Source organism: Lithobates pipiens, unplaced genomic scaffold (genome assembly GCF_037356315.1).
Source record: "Lithobates pipiens isolate NorthernLeopardFrog02 unplaced genomic scaffold, aLitPip1_a1.2 Scaffold_3, whole genome shotgun sequence".
NCBI lineage: Eukaryota > Metazoa > Chordata > Amphibia > Anura > Ranidae > Lithobates > Lithobates pipiens.
The window spans coordinates 79217291-79234869 of record NW_027507790.1 but is presented as its reverse complement, the minus strand read 5'-3'; the positions used below and the strand labels follow the sequence as shown (position 1 = coordinate 79234869).

Sequence of the window (17579 nt, the reverse complement as noted above, 5' to 3'; positions counted from 1 at the left end):
CAAGAAAGAGCAGCCAACTCTACGCTCTTTTGCCGAAGATATGGCAATCAAGAAAAAAAATTTTTTCCCGTCAAGAGAACCAAGGGAATATCTCTGTATTGACTCAAAAGGCTGCTTCTGTAAGTCGACAGGACTAAAATTAAGTCCCAATTGTTCAGGGGTGACCAAACTGGAGGATTAATCCACGTTACCCCCTGAATAAAGTTACAAACCAGAGAGTGAGAAGCATGTAGAAACTACTGAAGCGGACAGCTTTAAAATGTGGGTCTCAATAGCCAAACCGTTAAACTTAGCGTTTGTAAGGAAGGATGCAAAAGAAGGTCTGGCCACAGTGGTAGGGACCAAGGGTCCCCTACCATCATTCTTTTGGTCTCGGCAAACCAAGATCTTCTGGGCCACAAGAATCACCTCCTTCTCTTCTTGCTTGATCCTGCGAAAAGAAGGCGTGGAAGCAGAACAGGAGGGAAAGCATAGATCAGTGAAGACTGATCCCATGGAGATACCAAAGCATCGGTTTCGTATGCCATCGAATTGCTTGTCCTTGACACAAAGTTGCCACTGAACCCAGATGCCAATGGATCCACGTCCGGAACTCCTTATCCTTGGCATATTGACAGAACGATGCCGGGGTGAAGAACCATTCTCCCAGCAACAATAGTTGGCGACTCAAGTAGTCCACCTGCCAATTCTCCATTCCTGAAAAGAAAAACGGGACAATGAAGCAAGTGGCTCCGCTATCCGGTTGAATCCATCACTAAGATCCAGTCGTTGACGTTTGCCTGATTGGAGATACCATTGGGAGGTCGCATTTGGTGTTCTGGGAGTTCACTCCGGAGGCATTCCACTATTCTCAGGTCTACATATCGCCCATTTGTGGCAATCTGCTCGTTTGATTCCATGTCGCTGACACCAGAGTCTATCTGTTCCAGTAAGGGCATACACATTCCCCATTGTTTTTGAGGATATGCCATCTTTGATGTCTCTTCACTGAACAGCGTTCCAGCTTCATCCCCACTCCTGTGTTTTTTTCTCATTACTTGGTGTTGGACATACATATATACATATATATATATACATATACATATACACACACACATACACACATATACATACATACATACATACACACACACACATATACACAAACACAAACATATATATACAGTGCCTTGCGAAAGTATTCGGCCCCCTTGAACTTTTTAACCTTTTGCCACATTTCAGGCTTCAAACAAAGATATAAAATTTAAATTTTTTGTGAAGAATCACCAACAAGTGGGACACAATTGTGAAGTGGAACGAAATCTATTGGATATTTTAAACTTTTTAGCAAATAAAAAACTGAAAAGTGGTGGGTGCAAAATGATTCGGCCCCTTTACTTTCAGTGCAGCAAACTCACTCCCGAAGTTCAGCGAGGATCTCTGAATGATCCAATGTTGTCCTAAATTACTGATGGTGATAAATAGAATCCACCTGTGTGTAATCAAGTCTCTGTATAAATGCACCTGCTCTGTCATAGTCTCAGGGTTCTGTTGAAAGCGCAGAGAGCATCATGAAGACCAAGGAACACACCAGGCAGGTCCGTAATACTGTTGTGGAGAAGTTTAAAGCCAGATTTGGATACAAAAAGATTTCCCAAGCTTTAAACATCCCAAGGAGCACTGTGCAAGCGATCATTTTGAAATGGGAGTATCGGACCACTGCAAATCTACCAAGACCTGGTCGTCCCTCTAAACTTTCAGCTCAGACAAGGAGAAGACTGAACAGAGATGCAGCCAAGAGGCCCATGATCACTCTGGATGAACTGCAGAGAACTACAGCTGAGGTGGGAGAGTCTGTCCATAGGACAACAATCAGTGGTACACTGCACAAATCTGGCCTTTATGGAAGAGTGGCAAGAAGAAAGCCATTTCTCAAAGATATCCATAAAAAGTCTCGTCTAAAGTTTGCCACAAGCCACCTGGGAGACACACCAAACATGTGGAAGAAGGTGCTCTGGTCAGATGAAACCAAAATCGAACTTTTTGCCCACAATGCAAAAGATATGTTTGGCGTAAAAGCAACACAGCTCATCACCCTCAACACACCATCCCCACTGTCAAACATGGTGGTGGCAGCATCATGGTTTGGGCCTGCTTTTCTTCAGCAGGGACAGGGAAGATGGTTAAAATTGAGGGGAAGATGGATGCAGCCAAATACAGGACCATTCTGGATGAAAACCTGTTGGAGTCTGCAAAAGACCTGAAACTGGGACTGAGATTTATCTTCCAACAAGACAATGATCCCAAACATACAGCAAAATCTACAAAGGAATGGTTCACAAATAAACGTATCCAGGTTTTAGAATGGCCAAGTCAAAGTCCAGACCTGAATCCAATCGAGAATCTGTGGAAAGAGCTGAAAACTGCTGTTCACAAACGCTCTCCATCCAACCTCACTGAGCTCGAGCTGTTTTGCAAGGAAGAATGGGCAAGAATTTCAGTCTCTCGATGTGCAAAACTGATAGAGACATACCCCAAGCGACTTGCAGCTGTAATCGCAGCAAAAGGTGGCTCTACAAAGTATTAACGCAAGGGGGCCGAATAATTTTGCACGCCCCACTTTTCATTTTTTTATTAGTTAAAAAAAGTTTAAAAAATCCAATAGATTTCGTTCAACTTCACAATTGTGTCCCACTTGTTGGCGATTCTTCACAAAAAATAAAAATGTTATATCTTTATGTTTGAAGCCTGAAATGTGGCAAAAGGTTGAAAAGTTCAAGGGGGGCGAATACTTTCGCAAGGCACTGTGTTATATATATATATATATCACCATTTTGGATTTCACATTTCACTCACCATTGGATTTACGTTCCATTGTTGGTCAGATTGATTTGTGCATCATAGTGACACCATTTTACTTTGCAGATGGACTTTTGATGTCAATATCCCTGTATTGTTTTTATTTTCACATATATTCACATATTTGTGCTGATCAGTTAGCGCTACACCATTCACCAATTTCCTATACTTTTGGATGGAGGACGCAATTAAAGACGCTAATCTTCCCTCTAGGCCCAGCAGAGCGGAGGAAAAGGCATCTTCAGTCACATATACAGGGGCTGAGATGTGAGAAGCAGCTGCACCACCAATTTGTTCCAATGACTCAGCCTGGCTTGTCATATCTGGTATTTCAGGCGAGGATGACAGTGTGGAGGCATGACTGGAGTTCCTAGCGCCTAGGGGTGAAATCGATGGTACCTTTTTGGTCTTTGTGGTGTCTTTTTTGACAGGCATAGTCCTAAGCACAAAAAGCAGAGGCACTATTTAAACGCACTAATCGCTGAACATAGTCTGACAGTGTAATGCCGCTATTTAAGTTCAGGCTAGCGCTGGGAAAAACGTCCTTTCCATATTAGGAATGTCCATTTGTAGCCCTTACGTGCCCCCCCACTCCTGTCTCTCAGGTGTAGCCAGGCTTGCTTCTCCTTGCTATACAGCCAAGGAGAGACTGCTCCAGTTACTGTCCTATCCCTGCGCTTGCATCCCTGTGGACGCTACATCCTACACACGGAGCCGTGTCTAGGCTCCTCCCCCTCCGTCATTCCACCCCCCCCCCGTTTGAAATTTCAAAAGACATTTGCGCGGCAGCCTTCGGGTCCATAGATAGTCTGGAGACGTAAACCTGGACCTCCACACCCCTCGCGGGACGGGGGGGGGGGGGGTTTGCAAGGGAGGTACAATTGCGGATTCTCTTCCCTCTTGATCCCTTCAGGAGGGAGAGAAGCATGAAGCATGGCAGATCTCTTACCTCAAGAGGAATCCCCCCCGTAAAAGCTGCTGCGGCCACACACACAGACTATAACTGAGCTGAAGTAAAGACAACAGATTACGGTTTGTGCGTATACTCCTAGTGGAGAATTAAGGCATAACAACATTTTTCCCTAAAGAAGAAAACTATAGGTGGACTTTTATAGTTCCTGGGCTTCTTGCCTTACCTTATCCCCGTCGCAGGATTCTGATCAATTAACAGACAGATCCAACCTTCACCCTCACTCACGGCAGGCTGCGTTAGCAAACCTTCAAGGACCGGGTTCTTTTTATCAGGGTTCCACTCCATTGGACCTGTAATAGCACCCCGCCAGTAAAAACTGTAGGTGACGTAAGCATGACCAAAGCCCTGGGTCCCAGGGTCCAGCCCTGCAAGGAGAGGCATTGCAGGCAAAACTCCGTGCTTCATATACGAGGCCCAGGTACCATCCACCTTGGCCTCAGTGGCACTTAGGATGAATCCGGTCTGTGAAGGCTATTTAAATCCAGCAAGGATCCCTCCTGGAGCTCCTCAGAGCACATCTTCACTCGTGACCAACACCTTAGACACTGGCAAAAAAACTGAGGTACTCCTGGTAGGAGGAGGGGTTATATAGGGAGTGAACTTCCTGTATTGGGTATACCACTGTCCATCACCTGAAGGTGCATATATACCCACATAGTGATTACTATGGTGCTCTGTGTCCCATGATGTACGATAAAGAAATATATTTTGTGACAGCGGTGAGCTTTGTCACAGTGTCAGAAGTGTTAGATGTCCCCCAGGGTTCTCACTTATGCACAATTAAGGTACAGGTCCAGTCCACAGTCTGAAAAGATAGACAAAGAAACATGTGAAATTTCACCACACTCCAAAGTATAGAGTAATAAAATTGTAGCTTTATTGCAAATTTAAATCCATAAAGATGACATTGATACAGACACAGCAGAGATTATTAAGCTCTGCTGTGTCTGTATCAATGTCATCTTTATGGATTTAAAATTGCAATAAAGCTACAATTTTATTCCTCTATACTTTGGAGTGTGGTCAACTTTCACATGTTTCTTTGGTTCTCACTTATTCAGCTTGAGGAACTTTGAGGGGTTTTGAGTGTGGAGAAAAAGTGGGTTGGGCCGCTTTCTCCAGGATTAGTAACTCCTGGATTGGGTACACTGGAATGAGCATCCTGATTTGGTCAGCAGAATACTCAAGAGTTCTAACATCTTCCCCTTCACCAAATGAAATATTTTCTTGTACCATGAATATATTTTTTATTATATATATATATATATATATATATATATATATATATATATATATATGCACCGATTGAATTAACAGAAAAAGGATTATAATTCAGCAGAATGGTCAACATTTACTTTAATTTTACTATTAAAACAATCTTTCCATTCAACCCTGAAACCAAAATGTAGACTGAACAAATTTACCTTTGTAATCAAGATCTGTCTAGACATCACATGAATAAGATGAACATTGCCATTTCTCTCTCCAACCAACAGAAACTGTCCTTCATGGCAAACGCCCACAACATCTACTTCTGTATCTGTAAAAATAAAAACAACAAAAGTGGATTATTTTTTTCTCGTTTTCAAATTTTAGTTTAAAATATACCATGTACCTGCACTAACGATGAAGTTAGACTTTTATGAAGGCTGGAAAGAAAGATATGAACATGAGGTTTTCTTAGATTGTTCGCTAAAGAAGATGCTTATTGATTTGGTTTTTGTTTGGGATACAAACACTAGATACATTATTTACTTGTAATGGTCTGCTCTCCCATGTCCTGCAGACTGTTGCTTAATGAAAAAAGCCTTCCCTTTTTTTGCAGCACTCTCTAATGCTTTTTTACTGGTTTTCTCCACACACTTTGGAAACACCCTGTATAGAAAGCAGGGGGGGGCGGGGGCAGGGCTTACACAATGTCACTGGTTGCAGGGCGCCCGTGGTCCCAGCAACCAATGACTGCTGAGCGGAGCAGTGGGGATATGGCGCTATACACTGGCAGCCTGACGGTCCAGACAGGAGTGTCACTCAGTCTGTGTTTGGATCGTGGGCTGCAATTTTGTGACAGCTGATATAGAGGCTCATAAAAGGTGACAAACATTTGTAAATGAATGCAAGTAAAGTTTAAAGAAGGAAAGGGCAGGGAGGATGCTTTGGTATTGGACACATGGGAGGAGCTATACTTAACAGCGGCTTATGGTCCAAGGTATATACGACAACAGGAAAAATGCTCAGGTTTCCAAAAAGTCTTTTGTCAAAGTCTGGAGATAATATATTTACCCACGGTTGCTATACTTGAAGGTATTTGGGAAATCTTATCCACTAGAATTAAGTTAAGTTTTTCATGTATCGCAGCTTGAGTCACTCTGTTCCGAACCTCAATATGAGCAAGATTGGCGCTTTTCAACACCCTAGCAATCGTTTAGCCACAGTTAAGACATGAAAAAAATAGTCTGAACTTGACACTACTTATGCCTGATGGTCTTAAACTTAGCAGTGCTTTGCCAGGATCTAATGGCATAATGTGTCCAAACAGCTTTGATACAATGCAGAAAAATTATCCAATAATGTTGAATTGGGCAGTCCTACCATATATGCATGTGGATACCTAATGCAATGCTTCCCTTTTAAGCAAAATAGGGAGTACCCAGGAACAAATCCATAAATCCAGTCAAGAACCACATACCAGTGGCAGATAACTATTGGTTTCAATAGCAGTAACACCAAGGGAGGAGCACTTTTGTGCGGTTGCCCAAATTAGTTTTCAGTCATCTTTGGCAACCAGAGAAAAAGGTCAAGACATCCAGTTACAAGTGTAAAGAGGTGGATCTGGGGCCAACTAAAAGACAAAGAGAAGAACAGGGAGTGTATACCAGGTAAGCAGGGATCCCTAAGGAATTTAGTTTTGAAGGGTGTGAAAGTTTGAGCTGGGTGTGGAACCCTGACCTGCAAGTATTGGAGCATTTCAATGTTTGGCCAGTATAGAATGTTGAAGGATTTAATGCCTCTACTCTGCAAATTTTTGTGTAGACTACATGGCCCTGACCTTTTCCAAGCCTCAAGACTGAGAAGTTGAGTGGCTAAATAAAAACACAAAAAAAAAAAAAGAAAGAGGGGTTACAACTGAAAGAGCAATAGAAGATGTGAGGAAATCAAGCCCCCGAGTGATTTTGTCATCCCATACCTTAAGGCAGGGATATGCAATTAGTGGGCCTCCAGCTGTTGCAGAACTACAAGTCCCATAAGGCATAGCAAGACGGACAGCCATAACCATGACACCCAGAGGGCAGAGGCATGATGGGTTTTGCAACAGCTGGAGGTCTGCTAATTGCATATCCCTGCCTTAAGGGAATGGAAAGTGGGATTCGATAGACTTTCCTGTCCCCTGGATACAGCCATAGAATGTTTTGTTGGGAAAGGGATCATGGTGTACAGCTTCAATACTAACCCATAAAACAGTTTCCATGGGATATAGGTAGTTGGGAAGAGTTGAGCTGCATACTAAAGAAAATTTGTTGCTCCCTTTAGAAGATTGTACACTGGCACAAAATGCTTAAAGTCAGCTCAGAATATACTTTGCAACTCCCAGCATGCTTGAGTTTTGATAGGAAGCAATAGTAGCAATCCATCATAAGATTAGAAGGGGGGGGACCTATGTCCTGTAATGTGTACCAAAAAAAAGGGCTATGATAAAAAAAAATATATTAATTATACATTTTGGTACACACGAAGAGTATTATGGAACATTAGGACACCCAAAAGGAGCACAACTAAGGGGTGGACAAGAGAAGCATCTGAATGGAGCTTTAGCTGAAAGTTAGACTATGGGCACATACCATACCACATCCAGACAGACAATGGAAGGAAATCTCCTTAGTATGTTTAGAAGCAGGACAGATAGGGATGGTAGAACAATGTCCAGCTTAAGGCGAAAGGGGGAAAAAAAAAAAAAAAAACCTTGGAGGCCTCAATACAACTTTATACTAGGCAGGCCCTGGGAAGTAAAATATTAAGACATACAAATAAAATTAGTAATCTCACTTTGTGGAATTAAGTTCCCTCCAACTGTCTTTCAGAGGAGTACTGTGTCAAGAGAGTTCAAAAAATGTGTGGACCTATGGGTGAATAAACCGATTTAAGTTACCACCTATAATTAAAAATGTACCCAGTTTATAGTTATCAACTGGGATAGGAGGAAAGTTTGAATAACTTTCCTCCTATCCCAGTTGATACCCATAAACTGGGTAGCAAGATCGAAAGACCACGAACTGATCATATCTGCCCCTTTCGCATAGCGGTGGAACGCCGGGGGGGGGGACCACATGCGGTCGGCCGTTATGGCGACCATGCAGTGCCAATCAGCATTGGGCGGATGGATGGGCGGGGCCCACCTGTGGCTGATTTTGAGCGCAGAAGCAGTTAGGCGGGGTGTACTATATATACCCCATCCATATAGAGGGAAACTTATCCCTCCCTCCGTAGGAGACCATTTTTGCTGACTGTTTATTGCACAGGGGGCAAGTTACTTCTTGATTTGATATGCACCTTTGATATATCTGAGGTTTAGATGTTCACTATTTACATCTATTCACAGATTAGGGCTTCTTGTTTGCCCCATTGGATCGCATATGTGTGCAGGGTGGGTGTCCAAAGGACCCCTGAGGCTTGGATTATAGACACTACTCCCCCGTTCTTGTGTTTCTCCTTGGTTTGCCTTCCAAGGAATTTTCATTCACTGAACGACCTATACAGGTAACAAACAATTTCACTTTCAGCATCCCCAGCCACTTTTGGCTGATTACACACCTTGATTCCTCCCTCCCTCCTTTCCATTGCTATGGTGTCTTGTTGTTTCTTGCCTTTCACTTCCATTATTTTTCTTTCACTTCACTTTGTTTAGCATTTTCACACCTTTTGGGATGGTTTGTAGGGGGTGTTCTCCTTTTTTCCCCTTTTTCCTCTGTTATTCTCATTTATATGTACATTATAGGATCAAGTGGCACCCCCCCATGTCAGCTGTTAGGCTCTAACTATATGTATATATCATAGTTGAGGGGCCCTCTCCATTATTTATGGAGTGGGCAACGCTGACTGTTTTTTGTTTGCGTCTTATTCTGCTGCAGGTGCGTCCTTTCCGTCTCTCGGCCGCTGACGCCTGCATCCCCTCCCGTGGGTTATACTGGGGGTGGATTCACGTATGTGATCCCTCGCAAGCCACACCATTGGACTCCGTTCCCCCCTTTTTTCCTGGTTTGGTTACAGCGACAGGTGTTAACTCTGTGACCTTTGGCACATATATGCAGGGGGAGAGAAAAGTGGTTTGTACTACTCTTATCCTTTGAAGAGGATCTCCACTGTGGATATCACGTTTTTACTGCTTGTGATGTACATCAATTGGTAATTATATTATGCTGTGATTCTAGATATCTATATCTATATTCTGTTTACAGTAAATTGTTTACAGCACATCGTAATTTCTTGTATATCTATTCATAGATGTTTTTTCTTTCTATGGTAGACAAATCCTCTGAAGAAGACCCCAAGTGAGGGTCGAAACGCGTCTTTGTCACATCTCCACTGTGTATACAGGTGTACAGTGCTCATGTGATATTATAATTTTGTCTATATATGTACATCCAATTCTTATATTATGCCTTTTAACTGTCCAGTGGAGTTCAATTGTTGACTACTGTGTCATTTATATCTTTATATTCATTTTTTTTATGTACTAATAAACATTTATAAAAAATTCCCCCTTTTATTTAGTAGTTTAATTTCTACTTTGTATATATATATATTTTTACCCTATTACAGATATTGTTTTGCTGCCAAAAAACTCCACTACAGGGGATATTTTTCCTTTTTCTTTTTTTTCAATCATAATTTAGGGGTGAGCAGCACTCTCTAACCTCCTAGTAGTGTGTTACTTACTTTTTTTCTTTTTTGTTTCATATTCTAATCCTCTAAAGCTGAAAAAAAATTAAGAATTCCAAACTATCTTTGCAATGGAACTCTCATACACTAAAAGGGATAATGCTCATTTTGTCTAGGGAGGTATTAAAATGTATTTTTAAAATTACCTTATCCCTTGTTCTCACAGGCATCCTTATCTTCATACAATTGGACCCCCAAAACCTTGTCTCCTTGGTGCTGTGTTTGCAGGCAAGCTCACATCAGATACAAAGTAGGACCAGCAGCTCTGCATTGTAACTGAGGGCTCACCCACAACCCAAAGAATCAGAAAGGAAGTGAGCACCGGCTGCCAAGGTAGCAAGGAATTAAAAACGGCCTTTTTAATGGTACCCTGGACAAAAACAAGCATTCCTTTTGTAGGGGGGGAGGGGGGCAAAAGGTAGTTAAAAATAGCGCCTCACCTTCCTGTTCCTCTTTTAGGCAAAGATGCCCATCTCCAGGGTACCAAAGAGCTGACTTAGCTGAGAAAAGACTTTGCTGTTTAGTTCCCATTCCTCTTAAAGGACGGGCTGGCAGCTGAGAAAATCTGCCTCTATATTGGCGGTTCCGCTTATGTGGACTGCCAAGATAGAGGTCAGCATCTCCTCTGCCCAACCTAAGACCTCCAGGGACAGAATTAATAGGTTCCAGGACCTGGTACCATCACCATATTGTCAGAGAGGATCTGATCTTCCCTCCCCGCATCCTGTTTGCAAACACCCTTAGGGCCTGTCTCACCGCCAGCAGTTTTCTGCATTTGGAAGAGGTTTTGCCTGGGCTGGGTCCCAAGCTCCCTAAGCCCAGGAGTCTACCCGATGGGGCCCCCTCCCCCAGGAACTTGCATCTGTGGTCAGCCCAACTTGGAACCACTGTTGCCAAGGTCGACTCAACGCTAACCTATTTGCATAGAGTCATCACTTTAATGAGGCTTTTACTTCTGCTGGAAGGGACACTTTTCCATCCAAGGACTCCCTCCTGTCCCACGACGAGAGCAGGAATGTCAGAAACCATAAAATCAGACCAAGACAGAAGTGCAGTTAAATCACACTTGTTTAATAATAAAAGTAAATAGAACAAATGTAGTCAAAACATAGCCAGAGAATTGAGGAACAGGAATGGATAGTCAGACAAGCCAAACATCGGGGAGCCTGAGATGAGCGTAGTAAAACAGCAAGCAGGAGCCAGAAGGGATGTCAACCAAGTAAGTCTTAACAGGAATGCAGAAGAGCATCTCTGATGTTGACGAAGGCGAAGGCAGAGCTCATCTGGACTGGACGGCTTAAGTAGGCAGGACTGACTAGCAGAATATCAGCAAGGGCTGAGTAACTGTGGAGAGATAGGAGCTGGCAATTTGCCGACAGCTGAGCCCAGCCCTGACAAGGAAGAACTGAATTGCTCTAGAGTGAAGTTGTGCCCAAGGAACAGCTGGGATGCAAGAAGTCATCAGTCCCAAGATCCTCATGATGTGCCTGCAGGAACATTCTCTGAGCTCTAGTAATGTTAAAACTGCACCCATCACCTTTACAACTTTCACTTCTGAAAGAAAGCGCATTTGAACCCCAGAGTGCATGAGATATCCCAAAAAGACCTTTGTTTGGGATGGCTCTAGGAGGGGTTCTCGATTGGCGATCCATCCCAAGGTCTCCAGGATAAAAAAATAAATAAAATCACCCTCTCTAAGTCCACCCTTAGTTGCTGTAGCGAATGGGCATAGACCAGGAGGTTGTCTAGGTATGGGATTGAGGAGAACACCTGGAGGTGAAGGTGAGCTACAATACCTCTGCTAGTACCTTGGTAAAAAAAACCTTGGGCTTGCTGCAAGGCTGAAGGGGAGTGCTCTGAACTGCCAGTGTTGGATCCCCCGACTTGTTAGTATGGCAAACCGTAATAGGGTATGGGGATGTGGAGGTAAGCATCCCTGAGGTCCAGCATGACCATGAAGACCCCTTTTAAAAAAGGTGTTTTTGGACACTGTAGATACTGTCCATGCAGAACCTTTTGTACCACAGAAACTGGTTTCGTTTCCCGAGATTTATGATCAGGTGAAACTTGCCTGAGGGTTGTTGGACCACGAACAAATTGGAATAAAATCCCTGGCAAACATGATCCGTTGGGACCGGAGCATTTACCTCCTGTTCCGCCAATTCTCGGATACTGCTCAGAGGTCTTTCTGCTCTTAGCTGATCCCTGGTCAGGCGAGTCAAAATAACATTTTGACTCGCCTCTTAACAGCTCCAGGATATGAGGGCTCCTGGAGATCTGCTCCCACTGGGAAAGTAAATGTCCCCCCACTTTGAGGCTTGTGTCATTTGGAATCTTTACAGTGGGGTCTAGGGCTGGAAAACAGGAGACCACCTTTCTCTTTGCCCTTACTGTTAACCCATCTTTTGCACGAGTACTTTTTGGACTTGAACTGGCTCCGACTAGAAGGGCCACAAAAAAGCCATTTCCTTTTATCCGTTTTTGGCCCTTACTGGGAATTTCTTTCCCTTTTCTGTGGAATGTGAAAGTACTTGGTCCAGACCTGAACCAAACAACAGGGAGTCCTCAAAAGGCAAACCGCAGAGCCAAGATCTAGACATGTGGTCTCCCTCTCATGACTTGACCCAAATGACCCTAGCTGAATTGAGTAGGGCTGCCGACTTAGCGGTTGTCCTAGCTGTCACCACTGGAGCGTTTGCGAAGTACACTACCATCTTGCTGATAACTTCAAGAGAGTCAAACACCTGCTTAGACTTGGCTCCTTGCGACACATGGTCTGATAACCTGTTCAGCCAAGCATCTGCGTTTCTTGAAACACAGGCCAATGCCGGGACCATGGCTGCTGCGTTTGCATGCCAGGCCCTGCACAATAGTGTCTCTGACCTGTGGTCCATCTGGTCCTTAATATTACCTGAATCCCCACAGGACATATTGGACATCTTTGACACCTGCGACAATGCAGCGTCCAATTTGGGGGTCTTGAACTTTTCTTCCTCCTCCTCCCCAAACGGATGACTCAGTTTCCAGGTTTTAAGCTTTAATACCTTTCTTTCCAGCTCATTCCATTCCCTCAGGATAACTTCCTTAAAGGGTCTGGTGAACAGGCAAGACTTGACAGTGGTCTGACTAGCCCCCTATAAATATCTCAGGCTGAGACCTGCGCCAGAGGTTCTGAGAAGTCTTTTGAGGCATAAACTGCCAAAAGAAGCCCCTCCATGTCTTCCACGGAAAAGGAGACTCCTACCTGGTCTAGCCTTATGGTCTTGGCTAGCTAGGTCTAAATCCTCCCCATCCTCTAGGGAACTTTGACCTGAACCCCCAGGCCCCTCCACCTCCTCATCCGAATTTTGAGAATAGGGTAGTCTCTGAGGTCCCCACAAGCTTAGGACCAATGTCCCCTCCTGGGAGGAAGATCTCCGACTGAACAGAAGAAAAAAAAAAAAAAAAAAAAAAATCTTTCATGAGCCTTGGTCTCCTTGCCTGAAAGCTTGTGCATACACTTATAACAAAAAGATATGGTATGCTCTAGCGGCAGCTTTTCATTACAATAGCCACACCGCTTTGAAGGGGTGGGCTTGGGCAGCCTATAGGAGCAGATTCGCTTGGCTCTGGGGGATAAAGAAAGACAGTACCTAATGTTAGTAACTGTCCCTTCTCCTGCCTGCCTGACCCCCCCCCCACCCCCGTTCTAGGGGCGTGGGTTGGGCTTCCCCCTTTCCCATGACCTGAGTGTCCGACTCACCACCCATGGTCTCCTCCTCGGCTGCAGTCACTGCAAACACGTCTTCCCTCTCCATCCATCCGCTTCCTTGCTGTGTCGATAGATGAAGACCTGGAAACGAGGCTTGATTCGTCTTGTCTGAGTTTTTCTGCCACAGGGAAAAAGTGTCCCCCTCGCTCCTAAACAGGGAAGATCCCCTGCAAAGGAAAAAACTCCCTGGAGTGGGAACATGCCCTGCATGGACGCACAGCCCTCCCCGGCCTAAACGTGCAGCCTCCTAGGGAGAGACGATCTGCCCCAGGCTTCAGGTCAGTAAAAAAAAAAAAAAAAAAAACACAAGTTTTGCTGCATCAGACAAACACAATCAAGAACTGACGTGCAGGGGGAAGGCAGGTGTTAACCTCTGTTGTTGATTGCTCTTCCTGTCGGGTGGGACCAGTCATCTCTCAGGACTTCGGCCCTGGAAGATGACTAGAGAATGAAGAGATGGGTCCACCAAATCATATACATTTTTTTATGGGAATACAAAAACAAAAATTCAGCCCGATAGGGAATCCCACGGTGAGTTTTCCCATCAGGTCCACCTTGCCTGCAACTGTCAGTAGAAGCAGAGAACAGTGGGTAGAATCTAAAAGAGCTATTGGATTGAAAAGCGGCACAGGAATCCACCCACTGCCATTAACAGGCAGGGCAGACCTGATAGGGAACTCTGAGAGACTAGATTACCAATCAGGCATAGTGACAGAATCTAAAAATGGCAGTAGTAAGAACTACCTGAATCTAGTACAAGTTTCAGTACTTGTACCAAACCTGATGCATGGCTTTTATGAATTAGGCACAGGCCAATTTAATTTTGATCCATACCAAAAAAAAATTTTGTTACTGTGTTATTTATCTACCCTGTATAATGTTTTAGTGGTGCAGCATTCATAATGAAGTTTGAGAACATCCATCTATTGTTTTTTTAGTTCAATATGATTTTATTGGAAAAAAAATAAAAAAAAAATAAAAAAAAAGTATGGAAAGATTAACATATACAGAAAAGAAGCAAATGTCTACTTTCATAAATGTAAAAAGTAGAAAAAATAGGATTTTTGTACTCGCCGTAAAATCCTTTTCTGACGAATACCGCTCCAGTAACCTTGACCATAGGGTTATTATGCCACCTTCAGTTGAGCACTAGGCAGAACTTATAATACATGTGAAGAAAAAAAAAAAACACAGAACTTTACAGTTCCGCCCAGGGGGCAGTCCCTCTGGTAATAGCCCCTCAACCTGCTTCCTGCAGCTCAGTACATCAACAAGCAGTATAATGTAAACCAATAGGAGGGGAGGGTGCTGTGTCCGTCAATGAACTTCAGAGAAAAGGATTTTACGGTGAGTGCATTCATTGACGGACACCGCTCCAGTAATCTTGACCATAGAGACGTCCCTAAGCAGTGTCATAACGAGGGGTGGGAACAGCAACATAACTTCACCCACAACCAGATGTGCTCACCATCTGAACTAAGCGCATCGGAACTTGCGGTCAACAAATGCAGCAAAGTGCATTAATATTCAAAAAGGTAACTTTTTTTTTAATAGAAAAGTGTAAAATTGCAACATTGCACAGCTGCCTGCAAAACTTTGCGGCCAAAGCAGGCATCAGACGATGCGGTTACATCCACCTTGTAGAACTTTGTAAAAGTGTGAACGGACGACCAAGTCACCGCCTTACAAGCTTGAGCAACTGACGCTTGATGTCAGAAAGCCCAAGAGGTCCCAATTGCCCTGGTGGAATGGGCATTGACAGGAAAGGGGGGCACCTGGCCCTTCAATGTGTAAGCCTGGACCACAATCTGTCTGATCCACCAGGAAATGGTGGCCAAAGAGACCGCCATCCCTTTTTTGGACCAGCTAAGGAAACGAACAGTCTGACTTTCGGAAGGGAGCCATGGCAGATAGATATACCCTTAGAGCGCGGACCACATCCAGGGAATGGAGGGCCACCTCCTTAGGATGTGTCGGTTTAGGACACAGAGATAGTAACACAATGTCTTCATTGATGTGAAAAGCCAAAACCACCTTCGGTAGAAAATAAGGTTGCGGCCGCAACACCACCTTATCCTTGTGGATAACAAGATAGGGCAACTTGCAAGACAAGACCGCCAGTTCCAAAAACCCTCCTGGCCAATGTAATAGCCACTAGGAAGACCGCTTTCTGAATAAGAGTCAACAAGGGAATTTCCCTGATGTTCTCAAACGGTTTCTGAAGCACCAATATCACCAGGTTCAGATCCCACGAGGGCAAGGGTGGATGCACCAGAGGGACTACATGCCGGACCCCTTGTACAAAAGGTGCTCACTAAAGAGTGAGATGCCAGGGGTCGTTGGAAAAAGACAGCCAAGGCTGATATCTGTCCCTTAATGGTGCTTAAAGCCAGTTTCTGGTCTACTCCTCGCTGTAGGAATAGCAGGATCCTGGAAACTGAATGGGTGTGCGGACGCCACCCCATCTCCTCACAGATCGAGATATAAGCCTTCCATATACGATGGTATATCTTCCGAGAAGATTTCAGTGCCTTCAACATAGTTGAAATCACTGAGTCAGACAGGCCTTGGTTCCTTAGCACCTGGCTCTCAACAGCCATGCCGTTAAAACCAGCGATGGTAAAGCAGGATGGAGAATCAGACCTGGAGGCAGAAGGGTCTTCTCGCATCGGTAGCCGCCAGGGAGCGTCCGCAACCAGGTGTACTAGATCGGTGTACCAGGGACGCTGAGGCCAATCTGGGGCAATCAGTATCACTGGAATCCCCTTGGCCTCCACTCAGCGGAGCAGACGTTGTAACAGTTTCAGCAGAGAAAAGGCGTAGGTCAGTCAGTACTGAGCCCATGGAGCCACCAACGCATCAGCCCAAGGATCTCTTGTTCTGGATACGAACCTCTGCACCTTCCGATTGACCCGAAAGGCCAGGAGATCCACGTCTGGTATGCCCCACCGCAGACAAAAGAAGCCTGAACAACTCCGGATGCAACGACCATTCTCCTGGGTCCAGCATCTGGCAGTCCGTCTGCCAATTTTCTACTCCCGGGATGTAAATGGCCGACCGGTACATGTCGCTCTGCACACCGAAGGATGTGAGCGACCTCCCGTGCTGCAGCCGAGCTTCTTGTTCCTCCTTGATGGTTGACATATGTCACCGCCGTGGCATTGTCTGACTGGATCCTGATCGGACGTCCTCGAAGTCTCATCGACCATGTGGAGAGGCATAGCCTGATCGCTCGGCGCTCAAGTACATTGATCGGCAACTTGGATTCCTCCCCCGACCAGAGGCCCTGGGTTGACTGTACTCCCAATACTCCATCCCAACATGCGGAGGAAAGTCCGCTCATTTTGAGCGCGTTTCCAGGTAGTCGGGACCAACGAAGGAGGCGACACTAGTAATGCATACCAGGGCCCTGAACACTATACACTTAAAAGGGGATTAAAAAGGCAGATGGAAAAGAAAATAAAAAAAGGAGATTATTGAGAGCAAGGAAAGAAAAAATAAAATAAATAAATAGATAAATGCACTCCAGCATAGCCGTCATGGGGTGTATGCAGAGCCACCTTCAGCCCAAGCAAGGAACTCCGAGGAGTAGCGGAACATGGATCATGAGGTCCAGGTGAGGGAGAACAGTTACTCCTGTCCAGCTTTCTAAGCCGAATTTCCAGATCTCTTATACGGGCCACATAACATCGCCCAATCCTGAAAGGAAGGCATAGTCGTCAATCTCCACTGTCGAGGAATAACTACCCTAGCTGCAGCCAGGAGGTCTTTCTACAGATTCTGGAGAGAGTTGGATGCTATTGTTTTTTTTAAGCAAGCATCAACTGTACAAGGACCTAGAGTGCGTCATTTTAATTGGATTATTCTAAACTTTACACAATTTTCTTTTGTTTTGAGTTACAGAATGCATATGATTGCAATCCTTGGCACTTACCAAACTGTAACTGGAGCTGCAGAGACTGACAAATGCTATCAAGCAGGCATACAGATTTGTCAGCAACAATTACACATCCCTCATTTGAACTATAGGCGAATAGTTTTGGATTGACAATCACCTTAAAGAAAAAAAAGAAAAAAATAAGT

At 44.4% G+C, this 17579-nt stretch overlaps 1 protein-coding gene across 3 annotated transcripts in view; it reads right to left on the bottom strand.

Moving 5' to 3' along the window:
• Nucleotides 1-17579, bottom strand: part of KNTC1 (kinetochore associated 1) — a 389498-nt gene that overhangs the window by 349020 nt on the left and 22899 nt on the right. For all 3 annotated transcript variants that reach the window (XM_077461857.1, XM_077461860.1, XM_077461858.1), the window contains exons 3-4: nt 17431-17551; nt 5236-5351 (exon numbers count right to left, since the gene is read on the bottom strand). In XM_077461857.1, the coding sequence (XP_077317983.1) occupies nt 5236-5351; nt 17431-17551 (237 nt within the window). The remainder of the gene's footprint in view (nt 1-5235; nt 5352-17430; nt 17552-17579) is intronic.